Source organism: Pelophylax lessonae (genome assembly GCF_965119305.1).
Source record: "Pelophylax lessonae genome assembly, chromosome: 4".
Classification (NCBI taxonomy): Eukaryota; Metazoa; Chordata; class Amphibia; order Anura; family Ranidae; genus Pelophylax; species Pelophylax lessonae.
This window is the reverse complement of record NC_138771.1, coordinates 355568396-355589752: the sequence shown is the minus strand read 5'-3', so window position 1 is coordinate 355589752 and position 21357 is coordinate 355568396. Positions and strand designations below refer to the sequence as shown.

At 46.0% G+C, this 21357-nt stretch overlaps 1 protein-coding gene across 1 annotated transcript; it reads left to right on the top strand.

The window, feature by feature from the left end:
• The first annotated feature begins 18539 nt into the window (after positions 1–18539).
• Positions 18540–20383, top strand: SOWAHA (sosondowah ankyrin repeat domain family member A). The gene has a single exon (XM_082252774.1). The coding sequence runs from the start codon at positions 18621–18623 to the stop codon at positions 20184–20186; it is 1566 nt and encodes a 521-aa protein (XP_082108900.1). The 5' UTR covers positions 18540–18620; the 3' UTR covers positions 20187–20383.
• The last annotated feature ends 974 nt before the right edge of the window (positions 20384–21357 follow it).

Genomic DNA, 21357 nt, shown 5'->3' with positions numbered 1-21357 from the left:
TTTATGCTAATATGTATTGTGCTACATATTTTTGGGGGGGGGGGAAAAATCCCAATACGTGTGTATTGATTGGTTTGCGTAAAAGTATTAGCGGCTACAATCCATGGTGCGATGAGGGAAGGGTTCCCGCATCGCATATATGTGAACCGGGACTAAATGTGCTGACAATTCATGTTTTGTTTCTAAATCTTTGGGGTAGAGGTAAATGCATTTTATTAATATTAAATACATATCAATATTACAAACCTGTCTTGCTCTGAATTAATGCTAAAGCTAAACTGTCTAATTATTAACCAGTTTACGACTGTGGTACATACACCCACACCCTTGACAGGGAAGGTCCGGAATACCATGTGCACCTATACATGATGTTATACCTGCAACATACCAAGTTCCCTGCCACAGGACATCACATACCTCAGATATCTGAGCAGAGATGGGAGCAAACTGATGAAACTGCAAGAACTCTCTGTACTGTACAAAGTGTTTACTAGATGGAAGATCACACATACTAATCTGGAGCATAGGTGTACACAGCCTATTGCATTAGGGTGTGCACCTCAAACCTGCATGTGTATATATACTGACCGTGTGAGTAGAGCAGTAGACGGTGTCAGTGGGGCAGTGGTTGGTGTCAGTAGTTATTATTTGTTTGTATTACAGTATTTTATTCTTTAATATTTTTTACAATTTTACTTTTTTTTTACAATTTTTTTTAGGAATCCCGTTAGGGGGCTTTTGGTGAAATATCAGGGGTTTAACTGCTTCTGAACCAGAAGGATTTACCCCCTTAACCACGTAAGCCCCGGAGGATTTTCCTGCTCAAAAACCAGGGCCTATTTTGCGATTTATCACTGCGTGACTTTAACGGACAATTGCGCGGTTGTGCTATGCTGTACCCAAATTAAATTGACATCCTTTTTTATCCCAAAAACAGAGCTTTCTTTTGGTGGTATTTGATCACCTGTGCGATTTTTACTTTTTTGAGCTATAAACAAAAAAAGAGCGACAATTTTGAAAATATAAATATTTTTCACATTTTTTTATATGAAATTCCCCCCCCAAAAAATGTAAAAATCTAAATTTTTTTAACATTTTAGGCCAATTTGTTTTCTGCTACATATTTTTGGTGAAAAAATCTCAATAAGCATATTTTGATTGGTTTGCGCAAAAGTTTTTGCGTTTACTAACTACGGGAAAGATTAATGTCATTTTTATTGTTTTTTTTTTTAACTAGTAATGGCGGCAATCTGCGATTTTTTTGCGGGACTGCGACTTTGCGGCGGACAGATCGGACCCTTGACTGACATTTGTTACACTTTTGGGGGTACCAGCGACATTACTACAGTAATCAGTTCTAAACATATGCACTGTTACTGTAAAAATGACACGGGCAGGGAAGGGGTTAACTTTATTAGAGATCCAGGGGTTAAGTGTGTCCTTAGGGGCGTGCTTCTAACTGTAAAAGGGCGTGGCTTTTGATGTAACCACTGAGACATACGATCCTACATAGCAGGATCGTATGATCTCTGCAGTTACACCAGGGAGAACGACAGGCGGCTTTGTTTACATCAGCCGCCTGCCTTTCTCCCTCTCAACCGGGAGATCGCGAGTGACCGGCGAACATCGGAGCTGCCGGTCACTCGCGCGGTGATGGCAGGGAACGAGCGGGGGCGGGAGCGTGCCTCCAGTGGCGCGCGCTCGCCCCCTATTGGCTCGCGGGCGAGTGACGTACCGATGCGTCAGTTTGCCCAGGAGGGGCTGACCGCCGCAGTATATGTACTTGCGGCGGTCGGCAAGTGGTTATTGCACGGTCGTGCGACGCTGTACCCAAATATAATTGATTTCCTTTTTTGCCCACAAATAGAGCTTTCTTTTGAAGTTATTTATTTTATAAATAATTTTTATTGTTTTCAAAAAAGTTAACAATACTAAAAACTTTCACAAAAATCACATCAGGTGTATATTCTATTTCTCCCTGGAAAATCCTTTCCTCTCTCTTTTCTACAACTCAACTCAACTAGTCCTCTCTTGTGTACCTTCCTCTCTACCTTTTGTGCCTGTACAGTATGTTCTTGTCCCTCCCTCTCTCCTATCTCTTCAAAATTTCCACATATCTGCTAATGTTCTTCAAATTCCTTCCATTTTTTCCATTTATTTAAGAAACTTGATGTCGATTCTTCCTCCTTACTTCCTAAATATTCCATATTATATATATATTCTATTCTTTTAAACCAGTCTCTTATTGTGGGGCTCTCCGGATCTAACCATTTTTAGGAATTGCCCCCCTGGCTGCATTTATCAGATTTGGCACTTTTGTATTGCTTTTTTGATTTATTTGATTTGTGAAATAAACATGCCCATGGGTGGTCGATGATGTTTTCGTCTGTAATCTCCCCAATGAGTTGTTGCACCTTCTGTCAGTATTCTTTGTATGTAGTACAAAGGCCTGCCTAATAGGATACAACTGACATTTTTTTTAGTTTTGACCTCATAATATATGGTTTTTGATAAATCTAACAGAAAATTGTACAAAAAAAAAAAAAGGAACATGTATGGCCAGCCTTTCTCTTCTCTGACTTTAACGTGGTGCGTTCTTGTTCCAAATCAGTGACTCCAAATGTCAGACACAGCCAGGCAATTAGTACTTTCAGTGCCTGTTCACATTTGTGCGGCTTGCGAGATCGCATGTAATTCGGAGCGCACTGCTCCTTCATTACATGCGATCTCATGTGCGGATGCAAATTCAGCCATACACTTTGTATGGCTGAATTTGCACTGTATCCGCACCAAAGACGCACAGGACCCTTTTTTTCAGCCCCATCAGGATCGGATAGCATGGTGGTTCACACTTGTGCGATCCGATCCTGTGCGAACTGTCAGATCGCACTGCGATATGCGATCAAACTGGGGGTGTCGTTAACATTTAATTGACACCCCCTGCGTATCGAATATGGCAGTGTGAACTGCCAGATGTGCGGATGCCATGCGAGAACAGGCTGCGAATTCGCAGCCTTCCCGCATCGCACAAGTGTGAAACGGCACTCAGAAGAGGGTCACCTTCTTTCTCATTATGACAGGTGCTCATTGGACATGGCACTCTGTAACCCCGAGGTTATTCAGAAACTCCAAGTTATGGCAAGCTTTGTCAATTACAAATGGTGGTGTGTACCTGGATTTACCGTTACTGAACAGATGGAGAACAAAACATCTAATAAAGATTTAAAAAGAATATAAAAATAAAGTCACACAGTACTATGCATATCACATCTGCTTCTCCTAGGCAGTAATTCCTCACCGATATCTGCAAAAGAATGCTAAAAAGAAATGTTTAGAGACAGCCAAAGCATGTTCCAACACGCTGATCCTCAGGGTCCCTGTGCATCCATGGGGTGAAGAGATTTTAACCACTGACCTCCGGAAGGTTTTTACCCCTTTCATGACCAGGCCACTGTTTTGCTATTTAACACTGCGCTACGCAATCATGCAACACTGCACCCAAACAAAATTTATATTATTTTCTCCCCAGAAATAGAGCTTTTTTAGTAGTATCACCACTGGGTTTTTTATTTTTTTGCGATATAAACGGAAAAAATACAGAACATTTTGGAAAAAAAAAAACTGTGTTTTTTACTTTCTGCTACAATACATATCCAATAATAAAAAAAAATATCATTTTATACTACTTATGGCGGTGATCAGCGACTTGTAATGGGACTGCGATAGTGCAATAGGGCAATCTGACACTAACTGACGCTGGGGGAAACTGACTGACTTCCATTAACATCACCAGTGATATTAAAGTGGTTGTAAAGGCCGTAATGCAGTCTATGCATTAAGGAGGAGTTCCTCCTGGAGAAAAAAAAATACAGTAGCTGCTGACTTTTAATATATAGACACTTACCTGTCCAGGGAGCCCGCGATGTCAGCACCCAGCCAATATTCAGATCAGCTGCCGCTGCCATTCTTTCTAAGGGGAAACCGGCAATGAAGCCTTTCGGCCTCACAGCCAGTTACCTACTGCGCATGCACGAAACGCGTTGCACATTCTCATAGGCTTGGTGGTGGGGGAAGGAGAAGGAGGATGGAACTTCCGGTGGACGGTGCCGTAGCGCTGTCTCCCGGAAGTGGGAAGGGTACCTGTCAAAAACAGGTACCCATTCCCCCCTTCCCCCTGAAAGGTGCCAAATGTGGCACCGGAGGGGGGGGGGGAGGAAACAAATGAGCGGAAGCTCCACTTTTGGGTAAAACACCTTCTGTGTGCAGCAGACCCTAAAGCCCCCCCCAAATACTTACCTGTGCCCCCTCTTGATCCAGAGATGTCAATCAGAGCCTTGCTTCTCCGGGGACTCACACTCTTGGTTGGCTATTGGCAGCAGCGGGAGCCATTGGCCACTGCTGCTGTCAATCACAGCCAGTGAAACCAAGGCTTTTTTTACAAACAATCGGGAACAGGAACTCCCCCTTTGCGAGTCACCCCTTGTCTCCACCCCCTACCCACCTCTTGCACCATTCCTAGGTTCCACCCCTTACCCACCTCCCAGTACTGCCCCTTTTAGAGAATACAGAACCAAGTAACAAGTGTTATGCTAATTAATGTGTATGGAATTTGTTAATAACAAGTAAGCAGCCAGCAACAATAGATCCCCCCAGCAAAAATAGACCACCCGCAACAAAATATCCCCTTCCCCAGAAAGAAAAGATTCCCAGCAGCAATACCAGATCTCCCTGCAGGCAGCACCAATAGACTCTCCAGCAGCCAGCAACAATAGACCCCCCCCAGCAACAATGGATCACCCGCAACAAAATGCCCCCTCCTTCAGCAACAATGAACCCCCAGCAGCAACAACAAATTTCTCTGCAGCCAGCATCCCTAGAGCTCTCCGAAGCAACAAATGACCTCCAGCAACATAAGACCCATCCCCAGCAACAGTGGATCCCCCACCAGAAACAATAGAATTCCTTAGCAACAATAGCCTGCCCTTGGAAAAAATAGATCCCCTCCAGCAACAATAGATTCCCTAGCAGCTAGAATCAGTAGACCTTGAACCCCTTGCCATTACATACATTCATTGCTAGAGGTGCCGAAACTGCGTTCCCCGTGTACCTGCTGAAAAAAAAACCCAGAGTGAACCAATCAGGAGACAGAGGAGGCGGGCCGAACCATGGCTCCGTGTGTGAATGGCCACACAGAGCAGCAGCTCAGCTGCTGTAAGGGCACCCGACAGGAGGGAGGAGCCAGGAGCGCCAGCGTGGGACCTGATTAGAGGAGGATCCGGGCCACTCCATGCAAAACCATTGCACAGAGAAAGTATAACAAGTTTATTATTTTAATGAAAAAAATGAAAGCTTTACAACCACTTTAATACAGTGATCAGTGAAAATAATATACACTGTCACTGTACAAAAGGCACTGGCTGGGAAGGAGTAACATCTAGGATGATCAAGGGGTTAAATGTGTACCTAACTATGTGTAATATGTGTAAAGTGTGCTGCTTTTACTAACAGATCAATTGCTTTGCAGGGATGAGAAACAGAAAGATCCTTCCCTCTATACAGAGCTCTGTGTTGATTGTCAGCAAGGAGCTCTGGGCTGTGATTGCACACAGCCGATCAGCAGGTCCCGGGTATGAATCATTGGCTGGGATCTGCTAAAAGGCTTCTGCTGTGTACAATCACAGTGGGTGTCGACGGGGGAAGGGGGTTGCACGCTTGCGTGCGACCAAAACCTTGAAGCAGACAGCGACGTATGGATATATGTGCAGGCCGCCCAGCATTGCGGGACGGGCGGTCCGCAAGTGATTAAAGCCCAAATCCAGGAAAATTAAAAAATTCACCTTTGCAGTACGGCCTTCCCACACTGCAAGGGCTAAATGCTGGTTTGGTCTAGGGGCAGAAGATTAAAGCAGAATTCCAGGACAAACCTAGTCTTAAAAAAGGTAACTAACCTACAGTATGTAAGAAAGATGTACAGTATCTCACAAAAGTGAGTACACCCCTCCCATTTATGTAAATATTTTATTCTATCTTTGCATGTGACACTGAAGAAATGACACTTTGCTACAATGTAAAGTAGTGAGTGTACAGCTTGTATGTAAATTTGCTGTCCCCTCAAAATAACTCAACACACAGACATGTCTAAACTGCTGGCAACAAAAGTTAGTACACCCCTAAGTTAAAATGTCCAAATTGGGCCCAAAGTGTCAATATCTTGTGTGGCCACCATTATTTTCCAGCACTGCCTTAACCCTCTTGGGCATGGAGTTCACCAGAGGTTGCCACTGGTGTCCTCTTCCACTCCTCCATGATGACATTATGGAGCTGGTGGATGTCAGAGACTTTGCGCTCCTCCACCTTCCATTTGAGGATGCCCCACAGATACTCAATAGGGTTTAGGTTTGGAGACATGCTTGGCCAGTCCATCAGCTTTACCCTCAGCTTCTTTAGCAAGGCAGTGGTGGTCTTGGAGTTGTGTTTGGGGTCATTATCATGTTGGAAAACTGCCCTGCCGCCCAGTCTCTGAAGGGAGGGGAACATGCTCTGCTTCAGTATGTCACAGTACATGTTGGCATTCATGGTTCCCTCAATGAACTGTAGCTCCCCAGTGCCGACAGCACTCATTCAGCCCAAAACAATGACACTCCCACCACCATGCTTCACTGTAGGCAAGACACACTTGTCTTTGTACTCCTCAACTGGTTTCTGCCAAACATGCTTGACACATCTGAACAAAATAAGTTTATCTTGGTCTCATCAGACCACAGGACATGATTCCAGTAATCCATGTCCTTAGTCTGCTTGTCTTCAGCAAACTGTTTGCAGCTTTCTTGTGCATCATCTTTAGAAGAGGCTTCCTTCTGGGACAACAGCCACGCAGACCAATTTGATGCAGGGTGCAGCATATGGTTTGAGCACTGACAGGCTGACCCCCCACCCCTTCAACCTCTGCAGCAATGCTGGCAGCACTCATACGTCTATTTCCCAAAGACAACCTCTGGATATGACGCTGAGCACATGCACTCAACCTCTTTGGTTGACCATGGCGATGCCTGTTCAGAGTGGAACTTGTCCTGTTAAACTGCTGTATGGTCTTGGCCACCATGCTGAAGCTCAGTTTTAGGGTCTTTGCATCCTTCCTATAGCCTAGGCCATCTTTAAGTGGAGTAACAATTCTTTCTTTCAGATCCTCAGAGTTCCTTGCCATGAGGTGCCATGTTGAACTTCCATTGACCAGTATGAGAGAGTGAAGCGATAACATCAAATTTAACACATCAGCTCCCCATTCACACCTGAGACCTTGTAACACTAATGAGTCACATGACACCAGGGAGGGAATATGGCTAATTGGGCCCAATTTAGACATTTTAACTTAGGGGTGTACTCACTTGTGTTGCCAGCGGTTTAGACATTATCGGCTGTGTGTTGAGTTATTTTGAGAGGACAGCAAATTTAAGCTGTTATACAAGCTGTACACTCACTACTTTACATTGTAGCAAAGTGTAATTTCTTCAGTGTTGTCACAGGAAAAGATATAATAAAATATTTACAAAAATGTGAGGGGTGTACTCACTTTAGTGAGATACTGTATATCCTTGCCTATTTTCCGGCTGCTCTGGTCACATGATCACCCCTGTATGAGTGAGTGGCAGCTGTAGGGGAGAGGAGAAAGCACTCAGACAACAGCTGGTAAACTCTGGAGCGGTGACATCACCCATAGGTGTCGGTGTTCCCTGCTCTTCACTGACTAAAACAGGTGAAATCATGTGACTGTACTAGAGTGGCCTAAAAATAGGTAAGTATATACATCTTTCCTCCACAGGTTAGTCAGCATAGATAGATAAAAAGAGAGGGCGCACTGGCCCAGTGCATTATCCAACAACAAATTTATTGAAGATAGAAAATAAAATATAACTACTCACAAGTGTAGGTAGTAAAATTGTTTATCAAGCCACTACAAGTGGCTGCAATCTCCCAGCTTTGCCAAAGCCTCTAGCCCAAGAAGGGCCTCCCCAGGGTCCCTGCTGGCTGACGCATTTTGAAGGAGTGTCCTTTTTTCTCAAAGCCCTCTCTGATGAAGGACATCCTTAATCGAAACGCTTCAGCCAAGAGCTGAGCCAGCTAAGAAAAAAAAAGTTTTGCCTTTATGCCCCTTTTACATGGGGTGTATCTGATTTGACTAACTCCACTTGCTCAGCGGGGATGACAGGTCTGTCTCCACTCACTGTGCAGAGATGGACCTGTCAGAGTTCCGCTCTCCTTTATGGGGAGATCAGATGAAAACAGACAACCTGTCCTTTTTCATCCAATCCGACCCGCTGGACGGAAGGCGAATGTTTCACCATATGTCTGTTTTCAGCAGATATTGCTGGGTTGGATGCCAGGTGGGTGTAAGTGAACACATGTCCGCTGACATTCGCCTCCCCATTAGAGAACAATGGATGGCCCGATCGGGTCCACATAAAAAAACGGCCAGGCAGACCCAATTGGTCCGATCGTGTGAAAGGGGCCTAAGTTTTACTTTGAGGAGCAAACATTTACCCTTTTCATGCTTTAGTAGGTTCTCTCCAGCACTGTAACCCTTCCCCAACAGCTGCTCTGTAAGCTCCAGTTGCACTCCAGCCTCCTTAGTGTCCCATACAAGGTGATTCCAAAGGTATGTATTTTTTTTAAATAACAAACATGGTATACTTACCTGCTCTGTGCAATGGTTTTGCACAGAGCTGCCCCAATCCTGGTGCTTCTAGCTCCTCCCAACTTCTGAGTGCCCTCATAGCAAGACACTTACTATGAGGACAAATGTGTGAGCTCGCTGCTGAGCTGGGCTGTGTGTGTCCATAGACACACAGGGACATCGGTCCCATGCTGTCCCTACCAGTGTTGCTAACCAGTGCCTACCAGTGGCACCTACCAGTGCCACCTACCAGTGCCCACCAACGTCACCTACCAGTGCCCATCAGTACTACTAATCAGTACCCACCAGTGCCATCTATCAGTGCCCATCACTGCTACCAATCATTGCCCATCAGTGGCTCATCATTAGCGTCACCTATTAGTGCTGCCTATCTGTGCCACCTACCAGTGTCTATCAGTGCCACCCACCTATCAGTGCCACCTCTCAGTGTCCTTCAGTGCTGCTTATCAGTGCCCATTAGTGCCACCTACCAGTGCAGCCTCATCAGTGCCTCCTGATCATTGCCCACCAGTGCCACCTCATCAGTGCTGCCTTAACAGTGCCCATCAGTGCAGCCTATCAGTGCCCAACAGTGCAGTCTATCAGTGGTCATCAGTGCAGCCTCATCAGCGCACATCAATGAAGGATAAAAATGATCTATTTGGAAAATTTTACAAACTATAAACTATACAGTGTATTTAGCAAAAAAAAAAAAAAAAAAACAACCCAGTGGTGATTAAATACCACCAAAAGAAAGCTCTATTTGTGTGAAAAAAATGATAAAAATTTCATATGGGTACAGTGTAGCATGACCGGGCAAATATCATTCAAAGTGTGACAGGTCTAAAAACTGAAAATTGGCCTGGTCAGGAAGGGGGTATATGTGCCCAATAAGCAAGTGGTTAATTACCACCTTAATCAGCCACAGAACCTGAGTAATTAAAGAGGAGCTCCACCCAAAAGGGAACGCTCCGCTTGTTTGCTCCCCCCTCCCCTCCGCTGCCACATTTGGCACATTTCAGGGAGGGGGGAGTGGTTTTTGACAGGTACCTGTCCCCACTTCTGGGTGATCTCGCCGCAGCGAGGTCCCCCCGGAAGCTCCGCACCCTTCCTCCTTCCCCTGCTGCTGGGCCATTCACAAAGCGCATGCGCAGTAGGACGGCTTCAGGGCTGGTTTCCCTATACAAGGAATGGTGGCGGCAACACCCGAGAGGCGATTAAAAAATCAGCTAGGGTGCTGACTTCCCAAGATCCTTAGACAGGTAAGTGTCCTAGTATTAAAAGTCAGCAGCTACAGTATTTGTATGTTTTTATTTGTTGGAGGGCTGGAGCTCCTCTTTAATATGTGTTGGGTTTTAAAGGGATGAGGTGGCAACCCTTCCGGCATGTGCCACTTCTATATCACTCTATAAACCATTCCCCCACATGGACATCTCTGAGGCTGGGTTCACACTGGTGCCGCGCGGGAACCACAGCGATTTCTGTGCGGGTTCCCGCACCGCATTAGAATTGCAGGCAGTTCTCACTGGCCACTGCAGGTGTCAATATAAAGTTAATGACACCCCCAAATTGGTTCACAGAATGCAGTGTGAACTGTGAAATCGAATGACATGGGTCTGAACAACCATGTAATGCCATTCCAGTGCGGACAAAAAAAAGGGTCCTGAACCATTTTGGTGCCAATGTGATGCGATTTCAGCCATACAGTTTCGCATCGCAAAGACAATGCATGTGAAGCGCACAGGAATGCAGTGAGAATCAAATGCGATGTCTACTTTATTTTTTTTTAAATGCACATCTTTTTGCAGGTAAAAAAAATGTGCATTTTTTTCTTACTAGGAGCCACGCAGGACTCCTGCAGACTTGTGAGTATATCCATCTGCTCATACTTTGTACAGACAGACAGTTACACACTGACAGGACGAGACAGTGAACTACCAGAGGCTCTTCCCACAGATTGGAGATTTAAGCCCCGTACACACGTACGGATCGTCGTCATACAAATGTTCGTCTTTTCTCCCCGGGATGTCGGTGTCTGTTGAAAAGTGCAAAGACAGCACAAGGACAGCACAAGAATTTTGTCCGCAGACTTCAGCTGACTGCAGAAGTGATGTCATGTAATGGTTAACTTTCCCTGTGTTTTTTATTTTCTGAGCATGCCCAGTCTTGCAAATCTGCGGTCTGTCGGCTGATTTCTGTACTGACAGGCGAACAATCGTCCGTTCTGGTGTCCGCAGACAAAAATTTTCATGTTTGCAAGAAAGACTCTTGTCCGCGGATTGTGCGCAGACAGCTGTCGAAGGCACCATACTAACACGCGTACAATCGGCAGATCTTTCGCCCGCCGACGTTTGTATGACGACGATCCGTACGCGTGTACGGGGCTTTAAGCAAAGCGACAAACTCCGAAGCAGCACGGTGTAAGGCGAAGGATAGGCATAGACATTTATCCCTGCTCTGCTGCAAAGGGGAATTTTTTCCATTCTATTTCAACAGCCGTGCCTTGTACACCCTGTTAGCACACCTAGTTCACAGCGCGGCACGTAAGGTTGCCACCTCATCACTTTTAAACCAAACACATAATAATTACACAGGTTCTGAGGCTAATTTAACCACTTCATTCGCCACAGGGGAAGCCGATCAGTGGGATCCGGCGGCCGCAATTGCTGCCGGGCACCCAAGATCGCTCCCCATGGAGACAGAACGGCAGTCTGCGGTTGTAAACACGGCAGACCGCTGTTCTGTCAGTAATGAACACATCGCCGCCATTACTAGTAAAAAATAAAATAAAATAAATGGAGAAAAAAATAAATAAATAAAAATGACATAAATATTTCCCCTGGATTGAAGACGCGATAACTTTTGCGCAAACCAATCAATAAACACTTATTGGGATTTTTTTTACTAAAAATATGTGGCAGAATACAAATTAGCCTAAAATGATGAAAAAATTTGATTTTTTTATTTTTTTCATTGGGAATGTTATATAGCAGAAAGTAAAAAAATATATATATATTTTTTTTCAGAATTATCGTTCTTTTTTTGTTTATAGCGCAAGAAATAAAAATTGCACAGGTGATCAAATACCACCAAAAGAAAGTTCTATTTGTGGGAAAAAAAGGACATCAATTTTATTTGGATACAGTGTTGCACTACCGCGCAATTGTCAATTAAGGTAACAGTGCCGTATCGCAAAAAATGGCCTGGTCATTAAGGCGGTAAATCCTTCCAGTCCAGAAGTGGTTACTGATTATAAGGCTGGCCATACACTATACAATTTTCTTATTCAATTTCCTTTAGATTTACCTTTAACTATGTAGTGCAAGGGCCTGCCTGATTGCATACAAATTGAAAGTGTTTAGGTTTGACCCTATATTACATGGTTTTGGTAAATCTAAAGGAAAGTTGAACAAGAAAATTGTATAGTGTATGGCCAGCCTAAGGCACCAAGTGAGTTTAATTACCACCTTAATCAGCCACAGAACCTGTGTAATTAATATGTGTTCGGTTAAGACCCCATTCACACTAGCCCGACTTGTCAGACGACTTGGTCGCCTGACAAGTCGCAGTGGGTCGCTCGCCATTGATTAGCACAGGACCCGTTCTAATAGGAGCGACACAAGTCGCTCCGACTTAGAAAAAGGGTCATGTACTACTTTGGGGCGACCTGGAGGCGACTTGCATTGACTTCAATGATATGAAGTCCGTGCAAGTTGCGCCGAAGTCGCGGTGCAGGTCGCCCCACCAAGTCGTCTCGCCCCTGTCTGAACGGGGTCTTAAAGGGATGAGGTGGCAACCCTAGCGGCACATGCCACTTCTATATCACTCTATGAACCATTCTCCCAGGTGGACATCTCTGCGGCTGGGTTCATAGTAATGTGATGCAGGAACTACAGCGATTCCTGTGCGTGTTCCCGTACCACATCAGAATCGCAGGCAGTTCACACTGCGAACTGCTGCGGGGTGTAAATATAAAGTTCATGACACCCCCAGATTGGTTCGCAGAACGCAGTGTAAACTGTGGAATCGGATGGCATAGGTCTGAACACCAATGCGATCTGAATCCAGTGAGGACAAGAAAAAAAAGGGTCCTGCACCATTTTGGTGTGAATTCGATGCAATTTCAGCCATACAAACTGTGTGGCTGAATATGCGCTGCACAGACATTGCATGTGATCACTGTTGCCAACCGTCAGTATTTTTACTGGCAGCCACTAAGAAAACATGCACTTTTCTCCTGCCAGTAAATACCAGTGACAGGAAAATGCTGCCAGTAAAAAATATGGCTGTGACACTCGACTCGGAAGTGCCAATACGCAGTTATGGGCAGAAACCAGCCGAGACCCTCTGAGTGCCTGCTACAGTGTGTTTGGGCGGTGGTACCGGGATGGGTCTGGCGGGATGGGTCATGTAATGCAGTGGTTCTCAATCTCAACCTCAGTCCTCAAGTACCCCCAATGACCATGTTTTGGAAACTTTCCTTAGATAAAATAGCTCTTATCAATACCATGTCATTAATATTGATTTAAAGCAGCTGTGCAAAGTAAAGGAAAACCTGAGAACATGGCCTGTTGGGGGTACTTGAGGACTGAGGTTGAGAACCACTGGTGTAATGTCATGGTGCAAGGGACCCAAGCAGAGCCGCGCTTGGCAAACTAGGAGCGAGACAGTCAGTGCTATTTGGACTAGAGTGGACTGAAGGGACCACCTGGTGTGCAGAGAGAGCAGTGTTGCCAACCGTCAGTAATTTTACTGGCAGCTAGTAAAAAATGGGCACTTTTCTCCTACCAGTACATACCAGTGACAGGAAAAGGTTGCCACTTTAGAATATGGCTGTAAAGCATGTGCAGTTCCAGTCTGGAGCCAGCCGAGACCATTCTAGTGCCTGCTACAGTGTGTACGGGCAGCGCCAGTGAGGGGCGAGTATGGTGGAGGTGGTGCCTGAGCATGTTGTCTGATGTCATGGTGCAAGGAAGCCGAGCGGTGTGGCTGTAGCCTTGTATGCGGGTCTGCGGGACGGGAACAAGGCAAAGTGGGAGTTGGGTTCCTGTCAAAACTAGGTACACCTCCCCCCCTAAGAAAAATGACATGCCAAATGTGGCATGTATAGGGCTGAGGAGACCCTAAAGCGGAACTTCCACTTTTGGTGGAACTCTGCTTTAACCACTTCTGGACAGGAAGATGTTCCCCCTTAATGACCAGGCCATTTTCTGCGATTCGGCACTGCGTTAATTTATCGGACAATTGCACGATCGTGCAACGCTGTACTTAAAGCGGAGTTCCACCCTGGGAATACTTTTTTTTAATAAAAATACCCCCGGGACAGTCAGGGCTAGTACATTCCACAATGGCTAGCCTCTGATCTGTCCCGGGTTGCACTTACCTTTTAGAAGAAATACTTACCTTGAAAAAGTATTGTCCAGCGCTGCCATCTTAGGTGTGGGCAGCTTGAAGCTAGCGCGATCCTCTTCTGCGTCCTCTTCCATCTTCTTCGGTCCCACGATGCACTGCACCGGCCCCGCCGTCACTTCCGGGGCTGCAGCGTCATCCCTGCACAGCTTCTGGGCATGCCCAGAAGCTGTTTAGCAAGGTATGACAGCGCCTGCACCGGAACTGCAGCCGCTGATGACGTATTGACTATGAAACGCGTACAGCGTGCTCACGTCACTTCCGGTTTTGGTACGAGATCGAGGCGTGGACCGCACAGCGCTCTGATCTACCTACATGCTGGTTTTTCATTGTTTAAATGTGAGTACCTCTTCATATTATATGTAAATAAACTGCCTTACGGTACTACACTATGTCCCCTGTCTATTACTTTCTGGCACACAATCTGGAGTGAAACCGTGGGGGTACCTTGGAACATATCTGCCATTAGGAACATATTGGGAACCAATACAGGGAAACACCTTCCAATAGGACCATCAAGGTTTCCGGTAGGACGTTCCCATCTAGGTACAAGGAGGACACCGTTGGGCTGCTGGACCACTTTATACACCCGCTATATACCCCTGTGTGGGGTGGGTGTCTCTGGTAAGTGTGCCTTTCTACCTGAGATATCACCCAGCACCTTACCACCCACCACGGGGTCACTCCTTATAAATATCCACCAGAGTGTTGTCACCTATATCAACTTAAGAATATTCACTTGCTTGTGGACATTTGCATGTGACATACAGATTGTTGGACTTTTCTGCAGTGCATACTGAATACCGTTTGCTGCTGGCACTTTATATTATCCCCACACCATTTCATATGGTAGATTGGGGTTTTTTAAACACTATAGCACTTTTTTGAAGCACTTTATAATTGCATGTAATGTAATATTCATTCTTTATGCTCTTTGTTGTGTATTGCATATGGTTTGATATTTATCACATATAGCACCCATTTATGCACTAAGTCACTTTATAAGAGCACCTTAAAATATATAGCACTTTGATTTTCACACCATTTGATGTTAGCATTGTATTTAATCTGGTGATCTTTAGATATTTAATATTGTGGATAAGCACCACGTCACTTTATACTTTTTGGCCGTTGATGATTTAATACTAGGATCACCCTTCACATTTAGTTTTCTATAGGCAGCGCCACCATCCCTCCTTTCTTATACATCTATTGTATCATGTCCTCAGTCTCTGACTATCTCCTGTATCATGTCCGCTGTCTCTGACCATCTCCTGTAGCATGTCTCCAATCTCTTACTCAAACTTAAACACATTGCTAATAGTATTTGCTATCCGTTTATGCTGAAGGTGGGACTGTGCAGGGGAGGCAGAGAGTGAAAAAGGGGGCACTGTGATTAGAGAGACAGGAGGGGGGAGGAGGGCAGACTGCAAGGGGCACTGTGATGGGGGGCTGTGAAATTTATGCAATAAATATTCTTGAAAACATTACAAATTTTTCCGGGTGCCAAATGCTCTAAGTACGCCACTGCCTGGCTGCGACAGCTTGCGGCTTCACAGTCAGGTACGCACTGCACATGTTCGAGGGAGGGAGGGGGAAGAGGAGAATTTCCACTCAAGTTGCCTAGGCGGCCCGACTGGAAAAGGGAACTGGGTTCCTGTCAAAACTAGGTACCCCCTCCCCAGAAAAATGACATGCGAAATGTGGCATGTAAGGGGGTGAGGAGTCCTTAAAGCAGAACTTCCTCTTTTGAGTGGAACTCAGTTGGGTACGCACTGCGCATGTGCGAGTTGTGCTGTGCTTCCTTAACGGATGGACAATCTTCTGGGACCTGTGACATGTCCTAGAAGGGAGGGAGGGGAAGAGGAGAACTTCTGCTCAAGTCGCCTAGGCGGCCCGACCATAAGTAGGTTCACCCACCCAAAAAAAAATTACATGCAAAATGTGGCATGTAAGGGGGTGAGGAGTCTTTAAAGCTGAACTTTCACTTTTGGGTGGAAAGCCGCTTTAAGCCTGGGTTCACACTACTGCAATGCGGGAACCAGCGCAATTCTAGTGCGGGTTCCCGCATTGCATTTCCCCCGCGTCTCCACGGTGCCGGCATCACAAGTGTGGGCACCCGGCTGTGACAGCTTGCGGCTTCATGGTCGGGTGCGCACTCGCATGTGCTTGTTGCGCTGTGCCTCCTTAATAGCTGGACAATCTTTTGGCACCTGTGACATGTCCCAGAAGATTGCAGGGTGGGAGGGGGAGAGGAAAACTTCCACTCAAATCGCCTAGGCGGCCCGACCGAAAGTGGGAGCGGGAACCTATCCAAACATGGTACACCCCCCCCCCCCAAAAAAATGACATGCTAAATGTGGCATATAAGGGGGTGAGGAGTCCTTAAAGCGGAACTTCCACTTTTGGATGGAACTCCAGTGGAACTTCCACTTTTGGATGGAACTCCAGTGGAACTTCCACTTTTGGATGGAACTCCGCTTTAAGCCTAGGTTCACACTACTGCGATGCGGGAACCTGCACGATTATAGTGCGATCCCGCATCACATCTCCCCCGCAGGCTGTTCACACAGCCCTATGCGAACTGCAGTGGATGTCAATAGAAAATAAAAGACACCCCTCGGTCGGTTCGCAGATCGCAATGCGAACTTTAAATCCGGACAGGAATCGAGTTGCATGGGTGTGAACAGTGCGGAGGGGAAAAAAAAGGTTCCTGCACCTTTTTCATGCAAATCCAATGCGAGTCCAGCCATACAACTTTATGGCTGAATTCACATCGCACAGTAGGGTTGCCACCTCATCCATTTAATCCAGGACACACATTAATTGCACAGGTTCTGTGGCTGATTAAGGTGCTAATTAAACTCACTTGGTCCCTTATGTGCATTATATCAGCGTCAGAACCTGTGTAATTAATATTTGTCCTGGATTAGAGGGATGAGGTGGCAAGCCTATCGCACAGACATCGCATGTGATCTGCACAGCAATGCGAATCACATGTGATGCCTGTGTTTGCAGTAGTGTGAACCCAGCCTGAAACTGTCATTTTGTAACTTTTGGAAATGCCAGCAAAGATTTGGCTGTGCCAGTAAATTTTGGCTTGGCAACACTGCATGTGATGTGGACAGGGATGCGGTGCGAATCACACGTGATGTCTCCAATCGCACCGGCGTAAACCCAGCCTGAAAATGGCACTGCTTGCTATCAAGGCCGCTGATAGGGGGTGGAACCACCAGTCCTCCTGTAGGGGGCACGGGCACACAGGGGGGGCCCAAACAGCATGGAGAATTGGTGCGGTCAGGCAGGGGGGGGGGGGATTACAGAAGGAAGTCCTGTGCAGCTCTCTGCAGCAGCTGAAAGACAGTTTTTTCCCCTCCTGCCAGCTTTCAGCTGCTGCGGAGAGACACAGACATCATTCCTGTAATTGCTTCTCCGACGCCGATCCCCCTCCCCGTTCTGCCTGCTTCTGACTCCCCCTCCTTCCCGTATGCCCCCCTTTCACTGTACTGCCCCCCTCCCAGAGCGCTGCAGGCTTCCCTGTCCTGTAAAAATATAAATTCTAAAAAACAAAAATAAACATTGTAATAAATAAATAAAAAACATTGTAACATAAAATAAAATGATTCTAAATATTTTTAACATTAAAAAAAAATTATATAATTTTTTTAATGTAAAAAACAATTAAAAAGGGTTAAGACCCCATTCACACTGGTCGCCTGACAAGTCGCAGTGGGTCGCTTGCCATTGAATAGTACAGGACCCGTTCTAATAGGAGCGACACAAGTTGCTCCGACTTAGAGAAAGGGTCCTGTACTACTTTGGGGCGACCTGGAGGCGACTTGCATTGACTTCAATGATATGAAGTCCGTGCATGTCGCGCCGAGGTCGCGTTGTACGCTGTGCACCACGATTTCACAGGTCGCCCCAGCAAGTCGCGTCGCCCCTGTCTGAACGGGGTCTTATTCACACAGGTTCTCTGTTATGTTTGTGTCCGCTAATAATGATACTAGTGTATTTTTTGTGAAAATATTGTCTTGATATATTCGGGTAGGTTGTAGGGGGCCCTGTGATTTCTAACAGGAGCCCTGCTTGCTATGGCCACCTCTTTGCACATATCAGTGTCTCTGGAGCAGACATTACAAGTGTTTCATTTCAGTAATCTCTAAATAAACAGACACTGGCACACCTGCATTCCTAGCTGCCTCCCTCCCTCCCATATAGGAGGATATTGATCAATATAGCTGTATTTATATAAAGTTGTGTGCAGTGTCTGTTCCATACATATAATAGGGAGCAGAGTGGGGAGGTTTCAGGTGAAGGAAGTTTTCCACACACACACACACACAGACACATATGCATACATGCAAGGTGCTGCCCTCCTCCCCTCCCCCTCCTTTATTGACTGATCACTCCAGGCTGGGCGTAGCAGATCTGATCACACAGCTCACCCCGGAAGCTGCAGGTACTTGTCATTCCACAGGAGACATGAGAGAGGACAGGGCTGCTGCACTCTTCTAGCTGTGTCTGCACCTCCTGGAGCATGGCTGTAACACAAGAGGTGGTGATGAACTTCCTCCTGGAGCAGGGAGGGAAGGTGAAGAATGCTGAGCTGGTGAAGAAGTTTAAGGCACTGGTGGATTCCCCTGATCCCAAGGAGAAGGCAAACAACAGAGAACTCTTCAAGAGGTTTGTCAACAATATAGCAGTGGTGAGGGAGGAAGATGGGGTTAAGGTGGTGGTGCTGAAGAAGAAATATACCCATTTACTGGCAGGGTTTGTCCAATCTCCCATTACACAGGAGGAGGGGGAAATCCAGAGCAAGGGGGACCTGGAGGAGGACGCACAGCCTTTACCTGTAAGTGACAACACACAGGAGCCATTGATCAGCACTGACAATGACAGGTTCTCTCCGCAGGATCTCTCTGAACCACAAGATCATGGCGTGGACTCTGGTGCTGAGGGAATTGTGCAGGAATCTGCTGATCAGGAGGATCCAAGCAGCTTCCAAAAATCAGATCCTGAAAATGAAGAACCGAGGAAGTCTGTTTTCGATATTGTGTCTCATATGGATCATTCGGGACCGGTGCCTGTTCCCAAGTCATGGTCTGATGGACAGCACAAAGAACTACAGAAGCCACACATGCTGCCCTTGCGGTATGCCCAAACTTATGATGCTGTAGAGGCAAACCAGGATGAAAACACATCTGTGCTGCTAGTAATCCCCCCAGCGGTGATTCGGGAATCTCCACCACTGGATCCACCACCCTCAGATGTGCCTAGATCACCACATGTGGGCAGGAGGCACCATGATGATGTGGGTTCCAGGTCCCCCCATACAAAGAGGGCATCCAAAACTATGAAAGCTAGCGAAGAAAACAAATATTCTGATGTGGTGCCATTAATCCAACATGAGCACGAGTGGTTAGTGTCTGCCACCAATGGACGCTGGAACCATAAACTTCTGGGTCTTATGCTGATTGACAGTGAATTGGCGGACAAGAGAGACTTTATTTCCGGGTTTACTGCTCTGCATTGGGCAGCCAAAAGCGGCAACACTGAGATGGTTAAACTATTGTTTGACTTAAGCAGAAAAGGTGGAACTAACCTTAATGTCAATGTGAGGTCCTTTGGAGGATACACCCCATTACATATAGCTGCCATACATGATTGTAAGGATGTAATAACCATGCTAGTCGTAGATTACATGGCCAACATCAATATACGAGATAACAGTGGGAAAAAGCCTTACCATTATTTGAAGAAAGGATGCGCTGGGCTTCTACGACAAACACTGAAGGATCCAACCGCCTTCCCTATGGAACATGCTATCCCTCTGAAAAGGAACTCTAAGGTTGGGGCTTCCATATTGGGAACCACTAGCGCCTTTCTTGGTGTCATTTCTGATGACATTGCCTTCCATGACTTGACAAGAGGAATCAGAAAGCCTTCTTCCCTAAACAAATTTTTTACAGCACCCTCAGGAACCAAGAAAAAGCTGAAGACCAGGGACAGCTACCCGTCCATCTCTTCTCTTTGCGAAGAACCTGAGCAAAGGGAGGAGGTAGCTGGAAAGCGCAGACCAGTTTCAGAATTGTTTACCCATTAACTGGCGCTACTGCTATTTTGGCACTGACATAAAAAATCCGTTTTGCACTTTTTTTTACCTTGATAGTGGACTTCTAGGGGTGGGTTTACTGAAGGCAAATCGATTGTTCACTTTGCAAGGGAATTTGCCCCAGAGCTTAGTAAATGAGGTGAAGCTCTGCTGACTTCTATCCGCCAATCATGTGCAAACAAAGACAAGGTATTTGCAAAATGAAACTTTATCACAATCCCTGAGCTCTCGAGCAACTTCCCTTGTAAAGTGAACAGCCTATTTGTCTTTAGTAAATCAACCCCATAATGACAGACAATGGTATGTTTGTAAAACTGGAGAAAATGTCTGAGGCCTGCCATAGACGCAGCAAAATGTGTTAGATATCAATAGAGATAGTGTTGATGGGGGGAATTCCTCCTGAGCCACTGTGTTCTCCTTGTGGGGAGGGGGGGTTCGCGGAGAAGCCGCCCCTGCCGGGAGAACGCAGTGATTATTGCTAGCGATAATCGCATGCAGAATCTGGCAGGCTCGTTGTAACCAAGTTAATTGATCAACTTGGGTACATTCAGCCTGCCTATACATGATTCGAATCTTGGCTGGTTCCTGCTTACCCATCTGAGATTCGAACCGTCTATTGCTAGCTTAAAGCAGTGATTGTCAACGTTTATGATAAAGAGGGCCTCCGGTCTGGCCCCTTGCATTGCCAAAGGGCCACAAATAATATTTAGTAAGTTTGATGCTACTGAAAGCTGTCAGAGACTAAAGACAAGCATGAGGAGATGGTCAAAGACTATAGCGTTGATTTACTAAAACTGGAGGGTGCAAAATCTGATGCAGATGTGCATGGTAGCCAATCAGCTTCTAACTTCAGCTTCTTCAATTAAGCAAAACAAAACTGGAAGCTGATTGGTTTCTATGCAGAGCTGAACCAGGTTTTTCACTCTCCAGTTTTAGTAAATCAACGCCAATGGCTTGCTACAGAATATGGTCAGAGGCTGTATATATGCTATGAGAGGGAGAGTATATATGCTATGGGGAGATGTTTCAGGAGAAATAGACTAAGAGCACTTTTTACATGCGATGACTAGAAAGCACTGCTATTGTAGGACAGAGAGGAAAAACCGACTACTGACCTCAAGGGCTGCACAGAAAGTGTCAGGGGGCAGCAGGTTGGGCACCA